We start from the raw sequence: 17138 nt of genomic DNA on the forward strand, positions 1-17138 counted from the left end.
GCCTCACCAGGGGGAGCGCAGGATGCTTCCCTCCCACTACTCAGAAGTTGATGGTTGGCTTCTGACCACTCAGAAATTCCAGATAAAAAGCTGTAATAATGATTGGCTGCTATATGTGCTGAGAACCTAGGGTACTTCCTCACTTCGTGGGTATTTGTGTCGTTAAATCTTAACCCAACTGTGGGGTCTGGATGTCCTGAATCCTGGTAACTCCATATATACAGGTTGCTAGTTTAGTCTGCCAGTCAGGGGAGGCTGCTGGCAGCTGGAATGAGAAAAGACAGCCCTTGTGCTTAAAGAAGGAGATTGGAAGCGAGGGTGTTGCAATAAGAAGTCGCCATTTCTGCTCAGAAACAGGATTTTTGCTTGCGTTGCCCAAAAGGTATGCTAAGGGTGTGGGTGATTCAGAAAGGAGGGTTCCAGTCCCAGTGGAGTGAGACTAGCTCTCCTCATAAAATCAACTGGATTTGAGGTAAACATTAGGGAAAAGAGACAATGTTTGGGGCTTTTTTTTTAAAAAAAAATGTCTTACAGAAACCTCACAGTTGGAGACATTTTAAGCCGAGGTTTCTATAGTGCTGCTGCTTCTGGTACACCCTGGGAAAGTGTGCCCTGTCATTTGTGCAGTGCACCACCTTTGAAATGGATCAGCCAGATAAGATAAGCTCAAAGCTTTTAAAACATCTTCCCATGTGTGTTACCACTAGGGTTTCCCTGCGTGCAGAGCCTGGCATTGTTAATCGGCAAAGCAGGAGTTCGCCGTTCGCCGCTTTGTGTGCAGCAGCCATTCTGTGAAACGTAGCTGTATCGAACATCTCTCTCCCCTGTGTGAAGCTGATACTCGTCAGATTTCGTTTCTCTCCCCTGAACTGGGGTGCCTGGATTAGGTTGTTGCAGCCTGTTTTGGTAATATATAGCCTGGTTGTTGGTTTCTGCTCTCAAAATCAGAAAATGATCATATAGCAGGCTGGAGATCTCACACCTTTTGTGCTTGCACATGCTCCCTCCATTTCTGCTCCATCACCGAGAGTTTGCTATGCCCGTATGAGAAAGGGGTAGGGGCAGAGAATGGGGAGTGCTACTGTAGGTAGACAAAAGCCCAAATTTCAATTTTTGAGAGGGAAGGAGAGAAATTGAACATCATTGTTCTTGCTTAATGTTCTCCTCTTAACTGAAAGCCCAACACTTAAAAGCTGGGGCGTTTCTCCCTCGTCTACCCCAAAATTATCTGGTCTGGTTAAAAATGCTTTGTATGTGATTGCCCCACTGTGCAGAAAAGAGCAGCAGCCCGCAGAGGTGAGGGAATCGGGAAGTGAAGCCAGCAAGAAGCAGGAAGCGAAACTGAGGAGTCTGCTTTCATTTTCTAAGCCGACCTTAGAAAGGAAGGGGCCACAACCCCAACAGCATCACAAGACCCTCGCCGCAGAGCAGCGGCCGCTTGGTTTCGGGTTTATGACAATGCTGCCGGGCGGCTCAGGAAGCGGCTTTTGTTATGGTGTAAATCTGCCGCCTGCGCGTTGGTGTGAGGAGTCGGCAGCACCTGCGTGGTGGGGACAATTAAAGCACTTGGTGAGGCTGAAACTCCCTTGGAGCCTTGCCAGGGTCTCTGCCCGTATGCAGTCCCTGCTGCGCTGGCTGTGTAAATCCCCAGGTGGTCCCCACCCAGAAGAGCTGACAGACGTTCCCTTTAAAAAGCCCTTCACTAAAAAGGAGAAAGAACTGGTCCGACAGAAGGGACATCAGGCTCCTGGGGTCACCCAGAATGTATCTTCCCCGAGGTGAGGTGTGAGGGCAGCCAGCTCTGCCTGCGACGGAGAGCGGTGGAGATGCTGCCTGGCTGTTGATGCACACCCACAGCCCCCAGAGGACTTGTACTGAGGGAGGAGTACCACAGCAACTGGGTTAAGAACCCATCTCTGTACCTACCTACCATCTCTTCCTCCTGGGACTCCTATGGACTACCCATAGCCATCTTTTTCCCCCTCTTGACTCTCTATCTCCTGCTTTCATGGCTGTGTCTGGATTCTCCCAGGCAGGACGTGCTCAGCAGGAGCTGATGTTAATCAGGCAGTGATGGAATAGGGGCTCTTGCTGTTGATAACAAAGGCTGTTGCTCTGCTGTATGGGGTCTGAAAAGCCTAATTCCAGTAGCATTCAAAATATGTGGGGTTCCTGAATGCTTACACTTTCAAGCTAGTCTTGCAAATTGTGTGTGAAGGAAGGAGGAGGTAAATAATAATTAAAAACAGACTCACCTGTTTTCCCTGGTTTCACTGCATTAGGCTCCTCAGCCTGGCAGGTCTTGTTGGGTTCATTAATTTGTATGGACTGTGCTGTCCAAACATCACAGCTCAGCAGCTGGGCTCGATCCAAACCAGACCTTGTATTGCACCAGCCAGCCCAGCTCTGATGCCCGTCCTGCCCAGTGTGCTGGCTGCAGGGTGAACTGAGCCAGCATCTGCTTGCAGAGGCAGGGCACAATGTTTATTGGCGTGGAGGGAGAAGCGAGTAAGCCACAAACTGTATGCAGGGCAAAGGGGTAGATCTAATTCACAGGCCAGTGTGTTCCCTTTGAGGGTGGTCTGGGCTCCGTGTGGAAGTTGATGTGCGGTTACAGCTGGGGTGTGGAGCTCACAGGGTCGTGACGCTGGCATGCAATTTGAAATCCTGGGATCAGTCCCCAGAGAACTGATCTGCCTCAGTCATAACATTACACGCGTGTATCCAGGAATACTTTCTTGATCCTGCATGAGCAGAGACTCTTTCCACAGTAACTGGGCAGTAAGAGGCAGACCTGACCATTATTTCCACCTCCCCAGACCCTTGGGAACACAGGACAAGATGGGGAAGGCTCAGAAACCTTGTATTACAAAAATAAAAGAGCGCACGTGGCGCAGTGTCACGCGTGAAGCTGCCATGCCAGGCTCCAGCGCAGAACGTACCAATCAAAGGCAAATATAAAAAAGACAGACACTGTTAAACAGTCGCAGGGCAACATCCTTAAGGCTGAACAATCCCAGCTGAACTGAGCTGATGTAAACCAAGGACCCTCCTTATTCAGAGCCCCAGCAAGGCAGGATTGGTGTGGCAGGAGCTGGGAGCTCTGCTGTGACTTACAGGCTAGGTTAAGCCCCCACATCATCTCCGGTTCCTTGGTGGCAAGCCTGAAATGTGTGAACAGGGCTGGGGTTCCCGTGAGGGCAAGTCTGATCTCATCAGGGAGAGGGGCCTGCAGAGAGAGAGAGCTTCAGGTCTGGGAGCTCTACCCTGGCCACCTCTGCCCTGTCCTTGTGGCCTCTAGGACCCCTCTAAGCATCCTCCGAAGAGGGCTGGGCCACCTCTCTTACCGCCCACAGGCTCTTGGGTCCCCTTTGCTTTACATCAGCTCAGTTAGCCCCCGGCTCAGCACTGCTCCGTGCAGTCTCTGCTGGGCTCCAGGGAAGGGTGGGCTGACCCCGCTCACGCCGACTTGGTCCCGCTCTCCACTTCCTTGTGCACCCACAGCTCCTTGTGCTGCTTGCGCCCAAAGCCCTCGTCGTAGTTGCCTTTACTCTTGAAGAGCTGCTGGAAGTGGGGCTTGCAGTAGAATTCCCCATGGAGCGCTGCGTAGCTGCCCAGGCTGAGGAAGGAGGGCAGGGTTAGCTGGGCACCAGGACTTGGCTGCAGGCTGGTGAGGAGCGTGTGAGGCTTAGGGGCACAGGGACAGGGGAGGGAGGAAGAGGGAACATGCAAGAGGGGACCCTTAGAAAGGACCAACTGGTCCCTCCAGCCACCTCTGGATGTTAGGGACTGGTGTGAGCAGCATTAAAGGTCTGTAAAGACAGGGTTCCCGCAGGGCAGCTCAGCCTTGGCTCAGTGTTATCTAGGAGGAAGCTCTGGCTCAACTTCATGGTACCTTGGGGCTGCCCTTGAGGGGCAAAAACCTTCTTTTTCCATACCAGGTGGGCAGATAAGCCCTTTTTTTTTCTGTGATGAGTGGGTTGGGGGTCTTTAGCTACCCAATAAGAGGAGGGGCTGTGATGGGTGGGTGGGTGCACTGTTTGGAAGGGCCTCCCCCACCCAGGCTCGGCAGAGCCGCGGTGCCACCCCTCCGCCTTGCCAGCAGCCTCCCGGCCCGGCTCACCTGAGCTTGGTGTGGCAGTGCTTGCAGCAGAAGCAGGAGTTGTGGAAGACAGATTTATCCGCCACCAGCCGCTCCATGGGATAGACGGTTTTCTGGCAGGCAGTGCACATCTCCTTCACTTGTGCCTTCAGGCTGAAGGACTGGGCAAGGGGAGACCAAAGGGAGAGAAGGTGAAGAAGGGGTTTGGGGGATCCTGTGCCTGGCTCCCACCACAGCCCTCTTCCCTAACATCCCTGCTGCCATTTGCTGGAGCATTGGTTGGTGGGAAGCAGCTCCGTCTCCCCTCACCCTCCCTGTACCGTTCCACTAATGCTGGGCTGGTGCTTGGGCCTTAGGCTTTCAGTCCTTGCCCCCTTGCCATGGATCAGTAGGATGTGGTAAAATTGCAGGTACCTTGGAGCGCTGCACCGTGCTGCCTCCTGAGTTGTTCTTTGCCTCCTAGGAAGGGAAGGAGAAGAGAAATCAAGATGAGAGCCAGGACTGACAAGCCTGGAGCCGAGTTGTGCATAAAGAGGAGCAGCCGAGGATCGGTACAGGCAGCTGAGCTGCAGGACCTTGGGGCTCGCCAGCAGCCTCTGCCTGGCTGTCACAGGCACACGGTGACTGTCTCCGAGCTCACTTGCCCAGAGGCCATGACCTCCATCGGGTCCTCATGTGCGAGCTACTTCCTGCGCTGTAGTGCTATTCCCAAAGAGAGGAAAAGCAAGAGAGGAAAATAGAAAAAGAGGAAAAACCATTTACATATTTCCAAGAGGGAACTAGGCACCCAGAGGCCGTGGGACTTGCCTGGGGTGCTGGGGGCAGAGCAGCCAGCTCTCACCCAGCACTGCTCACCGAGGCCTCTGTCTCAGACACAGGCGCACGTCATGGCTTTGTTTCTTCCATGGCCAAGGTATAGCTGATGTATTTTGTGGTAGTGGCACCCGAGCACAGATCCAGGAGATGTCACAGCAGAGACAACCAACCCCAGGGGTGACAACCCTCCCTTGCTCCCAGCAACCACTGATGAGTAGCTCTCACCATCTGCAGGCATCGATTACTGTTCTTGGCTACCCAGTGCAACTGCCATGCGTGTCTCGGACCACAGAGGGCTGGCACTAGCCTCTGGCACTAGCCTCTTGGGACTACCAACAGCAGAGCAGAAGAGCCCTGCTTCCACAGCCCTGCGGGACAGTTTGGGCCTGGGGTGGGCGGAGAGGAGGAAGGAGCTTTGCAGAGCTGCTGAAGCACAAGCCCTTGGCAAAAGTCCCCCTGTGACCTGCACTGGCACATTGTCACCTGCTGCCTTACGCATCTGCTAACAGCAGCTCTGCTGTGGTTCGAGATGCTGTGCGTGCTCCTTCTAGCCAACATCTACCCCACAGGGCTGGAGAGTGGTAATTAACCCTTCTCTTGCTGGACGTGCACAGGGCTCTAGCAATGCTGCCAGTGTGGGTCTTTGCCAGTTCCCCCAGGTAGACTGCTAGTTCCCCCAGGGCATAACTGGGGTGCCCCTCGCTCTCATGGAACATGCTGTGCTCGTTCCCCCGCAGCGGATGTTTTGTTTCTGAGTTCCTCTGCTAGCCCTGTTATCAGCCCGTCCCGCTGCCGTGCTGCGCAGGAAACGCCTGCACCATAGGCGAGATCGAAAAACCTTCAGGTCCCTGCAGGCTCAGCGCGTGTGTGTGGAGGGCAGGAGGGGTAGCAGGGCACGGGCAGAGTTGAAGATGTGTTCCATGGCGTTCTGCAGCTCGCTGGGGGCAGATGTTACTCAGACCTTGCAGCTGCAACAGGGCAGAGAGATCCAAACACTGGGGTGCCTGTATTTCTGCCCCAGGATTGCAGAGCAGGGTCTCAGTGCATGCTCTCCCATCTGCAGCTGCAACGTCTCCTCTCCTCCCAAACCACCTCTCTCCCACTCCTCACCCTTGCTTGCCCCACTCTGCAGCCCCGCCATTCTGCACCCTCCCCAAGCTGGCTGTTGCACAGACACCCACCGGCTCCCAGTCACCAACCTGCAAGGATTTTGACCTGCCTTTGCACTGATGAAAATGCCCCTTTCTTCTTTCAAACTGTCAGGATCAAAGGGGTAAACATACTTAGAGCAAGGTGGACTAGCCAGGACTCTTTTACCAACAGACTGGCTCACCCTCTGCACTGTTTGTTCCCAAGGCTGGGCAGTGTGACCCCCAGGACATCACCCCGCTGCCTCCTCGTCCTTCCTCTTGCTGCTGGTTTGGCTCTGCTTGGCCAGCACTGCCCCTTCTCTCTGCCCCAGGCTGATCTTCCATCCCTGTTCCTCCTGCCTTGTCCTTCCCCATCGTTTCTCCTTTGTATTTTTGGAAACAGTCTGTCTAAGAGACGCACAGGAAACTCTCACTTTGCTGCGCTGCCTTTTCAGACGTTTCCCAGCTGCTCTCATTGACTGAGGTCAGGGACGTGATTTTGCTCTCACTCCCACAAGGCTGGAATTTTAAGCCAAAGTCAACAGAGGGACATGGGCAGCGAGGACACTCAGGCTGTGTAAAACCAGTTGCATCCCTGGGCGCTGGTAAAACAACCACAGGTGCTCTCCTGGGGTTAGGATTTAATATACTGTTTCCAGGCTCAGCTGACGAGAGCTAAGGAAGACGCTGCCTCTTTGGAGCTGGAACACATCCGTTCCCAAGGCTACAGGCAATCTACCATTGCTCGTCACTTCTCGGCAGCCTTCTGGCTCCGATCAGTCACACTATCTATTTCATATCTGATATATCCTCTCTCGGGGAAGGGCCATATCCTGTCCCAGCAGGAGATGTTCTTGAGCCTTTATGTTTTTCCATCTCCAATCACTCCAATCCTAAGCAGCTTGCATGCTCTCAATTGTGATCACAGAAAGCCATGGAAACACAAACAAACAGACGCAACTCGAGACAGGAGCAGGGTGAGCAGCTCTGTATGGACCAGAGCCTGGACACTGGCGTTGCAATGTGCTCAGCAAACAGCACCTTCTGCTGGAACATTCCTGCCCCCAGTGTTGTTGTTTGAGTAGCAGTGACTGTGCCTTTGATCACCCTAAAATGTCAGGTCTGGAATACAGCTTCTGTACACAACCTTCCATCTCTGAGAACCAAAACCCGGGTTGAAATTCCCATACAAACCGCAGAGGATGCTACGTACATGAGTTGGGGGTGGGCTGGCAGGTCCTGTGGCCTGGAACATGGTTCCTTCCCCTCCTATTTAATCCTGAGCTTGAAGTTTGTGGGCCGATGTTCCCTGGGGAGGCGTCTAAGACAGACCTCTTGCAACACCTGGAAAGGAAATGTCAACAGGAGTGTGGCTGGTTTCATCACCCCAAACCCAGCAGCTGCGCAGCTCTGCAGGAGCTGGTGCATGACAGCAACATGCTCAAAGCTCCCTCCAAGGGGCCAGTGCAGCCTCTTTGGTCCAGGGATTTCTTGAGGGACCCAAGAGATTTAAGCACACCAGACTGGACTGGCAGGCAGGAGATGCAGGTCTAGAGCACTGCTCAGTTTGAGGAAGCTGGCAGGTGATCTGGGGCACTGAGCTCGAGCTCAGTAGCCCTAGTCCTCTGGTCACATACAAAGATATTGGGCTAGGATGGAAGGGAGCTGCTGGAAACGAGCAGAAGGTGATGTGATGGCTTCTGCTCCAAACCCATGCATGAAAGGCAATTGCCAGGCAATGGCTAAGCCATTAGCAGCAAGACTTTGACTCCCAGACAGAGCCGCCGTCCTGCCGAGGCAGCGCCCGGTGTTTCACTAACGTAGCCACTGAAGGATTGGTGTTGCTGGAGCAAGGACTGCGATTTTAGTCTAATTTTAGCCCAGAAAAGCCTCACTGAACAGAGCTGATTACAACTCAGGAGTGGGAGTGATAGGGATTTTGTCTTCTCTGGGGATCTCATGTTGCCTTTAGGCTGAGACCAGTAAGCTCTGGCCTCTCAGTGATGTGCTGAGTGCCCGGGAGGATGAGTTTCACAGGCCTTGGACCAGTTTTAATACAGCTCAGAAAAAAAACACCAGCATTGCAACTCACCCCTTTTGGTAAAAATTAGCTGAAAAGGCACTGAGAGATCCTCAGGGGTTTTTCCCCATTGCGCCTTACCTTCAGAACACCCATAAAAGGTCAGGCTTGATGAGCCCTGTTTTGCATAGGCAAAACAGAGATGTGAGGTTGAGCAAATGATGCCGAGGGAGGAGCAGAGCAGGGAATAGGAGGGTGAAGGGGTGGCTGTGCAGCTCCGCAATGATGGGGCTGTGCTGGGGGCTGGCAAACCAGCACCCCCCCTCCTGTCTGCAGCTGCTTTCCTCTCTGACTGAAACTTCTCGTCCTCATATTGTCACCCCCAAAACTTTCCTGCTGCCCAAGGACTAGAGTAGACCCTGAGACAGCCCCAGGGCAGATGTGCCGGGGTGGAGGGCTTGGGGCAGGGGACAGCTCTGCAATGTCAGTCTCACAGTGCCATTTGCAAAAATGCCCTGGGTTTTGGGGGCTCTTTGGCTGCCTAAAAAGTCCCAACACCCAGCAGCTGACACCAGGCTTGCGTGTTGCCCAGCAAAGCACCCAAAATCAGTGGCTGCTTTCAGAGCTGATAGAGGTTTGCTCCAGGTCCTGAGCAGTGGCAGGTGAGCTGGGCTCCCCCTCGCAGCTCCGGGGGCTCGAACGGCCCTTGTCACAAACATTTCACAGCCTTGTCTGAGAATACGGCTCCTGTTTTACCTAAATCATTTCCCCTCTCCTCTGTGGTTTGCTTGTTATTTCCTGCTCGCCGCGCAGGGTGGATGGCAGCGCACAGACGGCTGCTGCCGTACCCGGTGTGTGCTGGGGGTCAGGGCAGAACCGGCTGAGGAGCTGCCCCAGCAGCAGAGGCTCATGGCCCAAGCCCACAGCCCCCCTCTGCCCCCCATTCCCTAGGACAGGACATTCCCTCTCGTGTCTCCAGGGTCTGGGCAGTGCCTACAGCCCAGCACAGACTCCGAGGGGAACCTGAGGAACCCAGAAAACCTGGCGTCCCTATCCCACGCACATCTCTAACGCGGATGCGCAGCCCTCCCCCTTTTTTACTTGCCTTTCACCTCCCCTGCCTTTGCCCTGAACTCTTCTCCACCTCCAACTTCCCTTCCTCTTCCCTCGCAGCTCATCTTCCTTCCCTACCCCAGCCACCTTCTTTCCCTCAGTTTCCCCAGTCTCTCCATCATCATCCTCTTTCCCTTCCCCAAAAGCACACGCTCCCTGGCTCCTTCCACCTGCTAATTGTTCCTTTGCTTCTCTTGCCCCCAAAACTCTGTTCCCTTCAATGCCATCCCACTTATCCTACCCCATGGCTTGATGTTCTCCATCCAGCCCCATCCTCCAGGTCTTCTTCCTCTTAATACCCCTCTGCCTCCATCTCTCCACCCCTCCATGCCCATACCCTGCTTGCAGCCCCATGCCCACACTCTCCCAGCCTTTGTTTCAAACGAGAGGTCCCCTTGGTGTAGCTGCCCTACAGGCATGTGAGTAGAAGTTGCTAAATGTCCTTCCTGCCAAAGGACAGGAGGCAAGAGTAGAAATCTCAAAGGGGAAGGGTGTACTGAAGCGATAAGGGAAACAGAACGAGTTAGAAACTGCAGGAGGGTTTCTAGGAGGGTTTCTAGGAGGCTCTCAGCTGCTCTCATTGTTCTTCCAAGGAGGCATTAGTCTGTACAGGATGGGATTTGAGCCCAGGGCAGTCAACACAAGCCTCCATGAGTGGAGGAACCCCAGTGGCACAGGCTTTGCTTGAAGACATGCTGCCACTTTGATGTTATGAAGCCTTCACAATTGCTGGGGCAACCCTCCAGCATGCAAGGGGTGCTCACTGATTTTCTGAGGAGTCCAGAGGGCATCTGTGACAAAGCAAAGAAGTCAAGTCCAAGCCTTCACTGAAACTTCTCCAAACCTCTGTTCCCTAAGGCTCTTAGCCATCTCTGCAGCCCAGGGAGAGCAGGAATGGGGACTGTCCTCTCCTGGTCATGCAGCCAGTAATTTCAGGTATTTGACTCAGGACAAGATGAGAACCCCTTTGCCTTTCAGCCTCTGTTCTTCTTGCCCCTCCTGGGAAGGGCACACCACCCTCCTGGCTTGTATGGGCAAAAAAAACCCTTTCCTCAAGGGATCTGGGCTTGTGCCGTCTACCCAGGGAGATGATGCAGCTTCTGACGGCAGCACTGGTGGCCACAGCATGTCAGACACCGAGGGAGGTGGATCTCTGCGTGCTCCCGCGACGTGGCACCACAGCCAGCAGGATGCACCTGATGCCCGAGCTGCCAGCTCTGCCTGCCCAGGTCACCACTGGCAGCTGCCAGTCCCGCTCTGGGGGATTTTTGGTGATCTCGGCAAGTTGGTGTTCGACTCAGGACCTTGGGGTTGGAGCTTGTCTGGCATCCGCAGGGGACGTGTGCCGTGTGAGAGCAGCTGGAGAGGCGCTATGTCTCTGTCTTTTAGCACTGAGCAGGGAGCAGTTTGGGGTGAGGCAGGCAACATTCACCCCAGAAGCTGCTCGGTCGCAGAGCTTTCGCTCAGCAGCTTCTCCCATCCCCTCGCACCTTCCTGCCTGACTCTGGGGACAGATGTAGGGAGAGGGAAGCACCCGGGGTGGCCCCTCAAGGAAATTCCCCAGTCCCCCTGACAGCAACCTGCCTCTGAAGCATCGCGTTTGCGCAGCCAGGGTGGGTGCAGGGAGCCTTTCCCCCCTTCCCCTCACCAGTGGGGCCGGCCGGGCTGCCCTCGCTGCCGAGCCAGTCTGCTCCCAGTGGGCCCCAGCCCGGCGCTGGCTAATGGCCTCTCCGAAAGCCGATGGGTTTCCGGCACAGGAAAGCAGCGTGACTGCGGAGGGTGAGAGGCCCCTTTCTGCCATATGGTTCCCATTAGCAGCCCTGTGAAGTGTATGTTTACTGCTGGGATCACTGTACCATTGCAAGAGGCTTTCCCAAAGGCGAAGCACGGCGTGGGGGATCCGGGCCCCTTCCTCCTCCATCCTGGGAGGATGCAGAGTATCCCCGGCAGCACGGCGAGGCACAGGCAGGGGCTCAACACCTCAGAGAGACTGTCAAGCCTCTCCCCCAGGAAATCGTGGGCTAAGCCGATTGCTGTGGGGACTGATGTCCCCAAGATCATGTGCAGGATTAGTGCAGCCTACACACCCGGGTCAGCTGCTGACCCTCCAGCTCCGTGGCCAGCTCAGCCCCTGGTCTCTCTCCGCAGGACTGCATGGGGAGGAGGTGAAGAGGAGCTGGAAGAGCCCGTCTGGGAATCACCCAGCTCACTGCCCAGCTGGCCCCTGTTTCCATAGCCCTGGGGCCTCGTGGCCAATCCACACCATGAAACAAAGAGTGGTGCAGGGTTGGCATCAAATGGGCCAGCGCCAGAACCAGGCACAGCAGGGGAGGGGGCACAGTGTCCCCAGTGCTGCTTCAGCTTCTCAAACGTGGAAAGAGGCAGCGAGATGCAGTTCAGGGGGGATGATGGAGCAAGCCCAGTGGTCATGGCTCCAGCTTTCACCATGGAAGACCTTAATTCAGTTTTAGATCTTGGCTCTTTGCATGGCTTTGAGCCAACCACTTGACCTCACCAGTATTTGGGACCCAGGGCAGGTCCCTGCTGACTTGACACAGGGTGGAGGACTCCAGCGGGGAGCCACCAGACCAATTCTGTGGACACCACTACCCTGTTCACCAGGTTTCTGGAGAGCAGCCCCACCACACGGACCTGTCCCTGCCTGCACCCCACAGCACGGAGCTACCTTCCACCAGCCTGCCCCATTAATCCGCTTTCCATCCACGTTCTGCGCCCGGGCTGCCTCTTGAAATGCTGCCAGTGGGCAGGAAATCTGCGGCCGAAATGCTGAGGGATGCTGACAAGGAATAGTTGTGGGGAGGAACAGGGCTGCCTTTGTCAGGGCAACAATGGAGGACCCGCACAAGCGAGGAGGGAGCCCAAGGGAAGCCCCTGCCCACCCACTCAGCTCTCCCACCTTCGTCCCTGCCTCGCCTGAGGAGGAGGTGCATGGCCCTGGAAGGACCAGGGCCAAGGGGGGCCGGGCTGGTCCCCAGCCCCTGCCTCTCAGTGAGGGGGCAGGCAGGGCAGGAGGATGCTGCTGGGATTCATCTGTATTCCAGAAGTGGAAAATGAAGCACGGAGCAGCCCATTCCTGGGACTGTGGCCGTGTTTAATAGCATCCATTAAAATCATGGTCTGAAGGGAGTCTCTGCTCCCTGGGATCTCCTATCTTGCTAGGAGCTCAAATAGAGCAGACAGATAGAGGAGAAAGCCTGCTGGGAGGATGAGAGCACCCTCTTTTCCAGGCAGAGACAAATCCTCAGCAGTGCCAGATGACAGAGCAGGCGGCAGTGGCCAAAAATTGCAGGTTGTAGGTTCAGGTTGGACATTAGGCAAAGCTGCATTACTGGGAGAAAGGCTTGGAAGCTCCGGAGCATGGTACTAATTAAGTGTAATATAAACCTGGTGCAAATGAGCGTGATAGGCAAATAGCAGTTCATGCTCCTTCCCTCCCATTTTCAGTTATTCCATAGTCTCTTCCATAAACTGTGCTCCACCTGCAAGCCTCACCTTCTGGTTTCCTACATAAGTGTATATCCATTTACCGTTATACTGGCGTTATGTTCCTAGTTCTTCTCCCACCATAATATTTGTCTCTCAGAGGGATTCATAAAGAGTAATCACATTCCTTGTCAGTCTTTTTTTAGCAGGAGAAGCCAATTCCTTTTAATCTGTCCTCATAAGGTGGGTTCTCTGTTCCTACGACCACCTTGGTGGCCTGTGGCAAGTAGGTGAGCTGGCCTGGATGCATCACACCGAAGGAGATCTCAGACACCTTTGTGTTCTGGTACAAATAACTCTCTGGCACCCCTGAAAACACCTGGCCCGATGTGCTCTTTCTGTGTCACCTCTGCCAGAAATCACAGATGATCTTTCTTCTTCAGTGCCCTCCACTTGCTGAGGTCCCTCCGGGCTACAGCAGCTTTGTGTTGCAGCTCCCCAAGTGCCTGCTGTGGCGCAACTCTAGTTAAGCCATTTCTAGGACTCCAGTCTCATCTTCCTGTTTGCTTATCTGTTTTTTCTCACCACAGGCAGATCTCCTGACTTCTAAAGGGACTGTTAGCAAGTTCAGTCCCTAGATCTCTCCTTTTGGAAGGATCCAAGTGTCCTTCCATTTTGCTGTCTCTTCCCTATCCTCTTTCCTGCCTCCACCTAAAGTAATCATTTCCTTGGGGGCACTGTATCAAGTGTTTTCCTTAAATCCAGATTCATGAGGTCCTGTTGTTTTAGAAGTCAGTTATCATATCCAAGGAAAATACTGAGCCAACTTGACATGATCTGTGTTAAAACCACACTGCATTTTATTCTGCTTCCCAACACCACCGTCTTTGATTACTCTTGCAAAACCTGTTCTAGAAACTCACCTTTTATTGTACTCCAGTTAATGGACCTGTAATTACCTGTAATTTCCTCTTTCCCTGAACATAACCTGTAAATGTTATGTTGGCTAATCTCCTCTCGTGGAATATCACCTGTAAAACACCAGACTTTGGACTGGCGTTTCCTATGTGGATTAGCCCATCTCTTGAGCTCTGAGAGAGCCCCTCCTGAGAGCTGCTGCTGTTTCACCATCTGCAGACACAGCAAGAGCAGGAGTGAGTCCGGTTCCAGGCACTTCCCATGGTCCCTGCCTCCACACCACCCCTGCGAGAGCTGCTGGGTCCTCCCGCGTTTGCTGTTCAAATGCAGATTGTGTCAAAAAGAAAAAAGCCACCAAAATCATATACATAGGTTAAATCTCTCCAAAGGTCATTCTTTCTGAGCTGCCCTGACTATTTTCAGCCTTCACCTCCATCGTCCCTGTTAGGACCCAAGATGCCATACAGACCAGCACAGGATCAGGTGCTCTGCAAGGCCATGGGATTTCAGTGGAGCAATGAGTGTGCTGGGAAAAGCAAGCCCTGGAGAGGCACATCAGAGGTTGCTGAGGCTCCTTGTGTCTGAAAACCCTTGAGCTGGCCATATGGAGAGGGTTATGGGCACACCGGAGGAGTGAGAAATATATCTAAAATGTGCTTAATATTGATTGCAATAATCCCTTCACCCAGATTTAATGTTTTCCATCCCAGAGCTTTTGCTAACAGCTAGGTAAGCTCTGCAACACCCCCAGATGGCAAATAAAAATGACTTAACTGGGAAGTGAAAGGCAGACTGCTCTGGGGAAACATGGCAGCTGCCTGACTATGGACAACAACTCTGCAAATGCTGAGGATGGACAGAAGGAAAAACTCCATCACCATGCAGGACTGGAGGGGGTAGTTGTAGGCTCACAGAACTGACTCGCTGAAGGAAACCAGAAGAGGAACTCCCTTCCCTAATGAGAAGTCTCGTGGGATTTTTGTTGACCAAAAAAGGTCAGGAACCTAGTTTTGAGCTGTAAGAAACAGAAGATGCATCCAGTCACTTTGCAAAGCCCAAGAGGCTGGTTCAGACAGACCCTCACTTCTTAACTGGGAATTGGCTTTTTTCAGGGCTCCCATTTAGAAAGGACGTTAACACTGGAGCTGTTTCAGACTAGGCTTGATGGGTTGCCCTGCAATTATTTCGTAATCTACGTTAATAATGCTGCAGATGTGCTACTCCTGGCCTTAAATACACAACAGCTCAGCTGGGGTACCAGATGTACTTCCCTGCAAGAGCCCTTGCACGATGTCTTCGGTGGACAAAGCCCAGTTTCCAAGGCATGATTCAGGCTGGTGAACTGGATATCCACCCCATGAACAAAAATCAGCAGAAAATTGATCAAAAATATGACCTACAAGGGAGCTTAGCTGGTCTCAAGTGATCCAAGGGGATTAGACAGATCAGACTGACTCAAAATGTGGTAGTTACACCATTGGACTGGGACTCAGGAGACCTGGGCTTGATTCCCAGCTCTGCTGCTAATTTTTGGGTGACAGCAGACAAATAATTTCATTTCTTCCGTTCCTTTCTCCCCCACACCCCCCTCCCCTGATGCAAACAGAGCTGCTTTCCTTTGTGAAGCCCTGGGAGATCCCTGGCTGTTAAGGGTTATGTCAGAGCTCAGGGTATTTGTGTTGTTATTAAATCTCACAGTCGTGCAACAGTCTCCCCAGGGAAGTGATGAAAGACCTGTCGCTGGAAAGGTTTAAAGCCAGGCTGGATGAGGCGGTAGGAGACGCACCACTGAGAATTAGCAGGCATTAATGAAAGGGGATAAGGGAGTTGGGATCTAACAGGTTTTCTTCCATCTCTGCTCTTTCTGATCAGCTTAATAAAATGGATCTGTCCAGCCCTGCTCCGGCGTGTACTGCAGCACACAACAAAGAGGGAATTACAGCCCAAACAGGGAGGGCGAGCCCCAAAACACTGCGCCCCAAGATGCCCGTTGCAGCAGATCCGGCAAACACAGGCCTCCACTTGCTCTTGTCCTCATGATATGCTGGGGGCGACCCCTTGCACCCCCAGCTCATGCAGGGCACGGGGTGCTCACCCAACCCACCCCCCCCAAACAGCATCACTCCCCAACAGGCTCCTGGAGCTCAGACAGCGTCTCCTTGCCCCCGCCTGACCCCAGCGAGGCCACCCAGGGCCGAGAACAGACCCCCTTGCATTTCCCCCCACCCTGAATCTGCTTCCTGCAACCACCTCGGCCGAGCCTCCTCCCCAAGCTAAAAAGTTCCCAGCGCATCTGGGTGGGACCCCCTCCCGCGGCGCTGTGCAGGGGGGGGGGGGATGAACCCCCCCATCTGCCGGGTGGCTCCTGGCCAGCAGTGCTGCTGCCCGGGGCTCTCCCCGTCTTTGCATTCCTCCCTCCTCTCCATCCCTTTCTCCCCGGGCGCCTGCCTCTCCCTCCCCACCGCTCACTTTCTCCCCCAGCTCTCCCACCCCTGAGCGGAGCCGCGGTCGGCGGCAGTCCCCGGGGTGGAGGAAGCCCCTCGCTCCCCACATCTCAGGGACCATCATTGTCTCCTGACGAGCCGCCCGCCCTGTTGTTCTCTACGAGCGAAGGCTCACCATATGCCTGGGCTCCTCACGGCGATGCCGAGCAGGGGCGTTTCACCCCGGTAGGGTGGCTCTGTCCGGCGGTGGGTCTGGCCAGCCGTCCCTGATGGCAGGGTGTCCTCGCTCCCTTTCTCCCCGCTGCAGAGGCCGGGGCTGTGGGAGCGGGAGCCGTTTCCTGCGAGCTCCCACGGCCGCCTCGCGAGCCCTTTTATCGCCGGCCTGCCGCGGTGATTGGCTCTTGGCGTTGCACCGTCTTCCAGCCGCTTGCTCCTTTGTGTGAAGCCAACCTCTAACCCCAAATCTCCCCCAGCCCCTCTCTTCCTGGGCTCCCTCTCCCCAGCCACCCCTAGACCCCCACAGCTTCCCCGACCCCGCTGCCAACACCCCCAACCCCAAAAACTTTGCCTCTGCTTTTCTCTCTGCTGGCAGCGTGCATGCAATTACCCCCCCCCCCGGCGTAATTAGCTTTTGCCCACCCTCTCCCCCCATCTTCTGCCTGTGCAGATGGGTTTCGCTCAAGACTTTGGACACGGCATTGGGCTTTCTCCACGTGGCACTAACCCACTCGTGTAAGGTTTCCTGCAAGCATCCTGGAGGATCCATCCCTCCAGGATCTGCAACCCTCCCCCTGACCCCCCCACCTCAGCAAACTGTTTGCAGAGGAAGGGTCTTATCAGGCAGCATCAGGAGAGGGGGATCCCAAAGCCCCCAGCTTCTCACCCCCCAGGGGAGCAAAACTGAGCCATGATGGTTTCAGAAATCCGGGGTTTACTCCACGGATTGTTGTTGAGGCGTGCATGGGAGCGGTGCTGGCTAACCCAGAGCAGGTTCTCATGGGGGGAGCAAAATTGCTGCCTGGATGATAAAGGCAACTTCCCCTGCGCTGCCTCTGGGGTTTGGGACTGAGTGGGTGAAGTTTGGATGGCTAGGATTTCCCCAGGAACAGGGCAAAATGATACAAATAGGTTCAATATTGATAGTTAAAATC

The 17138-nt window shown here is 54.3% G+C and overlaps 1 protein-coding gene across 1 annotated transcript; it reads right to left on the reverse strand.

Annotated features, from left to right (window-relative positions):
- Window positions 1–2846: 2846 nt before the first annotated feature.
- Window positions 2847–16395, reverse strand: LIMD2 (LIM domain containing 2). Its single transcript, XM_032996647.2, has 5 exons — window positions 16163–16395; window positions 7262–7392; window positions 4517–4561; window positions 4124–4263; window positions 2847–3619 (listed from the first exon to the last, which is right to left on the reverse strand). Exons 2-5 carry the CDS (start codon window positions 7301–7303, stop codon window positions 3460–3462), a joined length of 387 nt encoding a protein of 128 aa, XP_032852538.1. The 5' UTR covers window positions 7304–7392; window positions 16163–16395; the 3' UTR covers window positions 2847–3459.
- Between the last annotated feature and the right edge of the window lie 743 nt (window positions 16396–17138).

Source organism: Tyto alba, unplaced genomic scaffold (genome assembly GCF_018691265.1).
Source record: "Tyto alba isolate M040663 unplaced genomic scaffold, T.alba_DEE_v4.0 Super-Scaffold_12, whole genome shotgun sequence".
In the NCBI taxonomy this organism is placed as follows: Eukaryota; Metazoa; Chordata; class Aves; order Strigiformes; family Tytonidae; genus Tyto; species Tyto alba.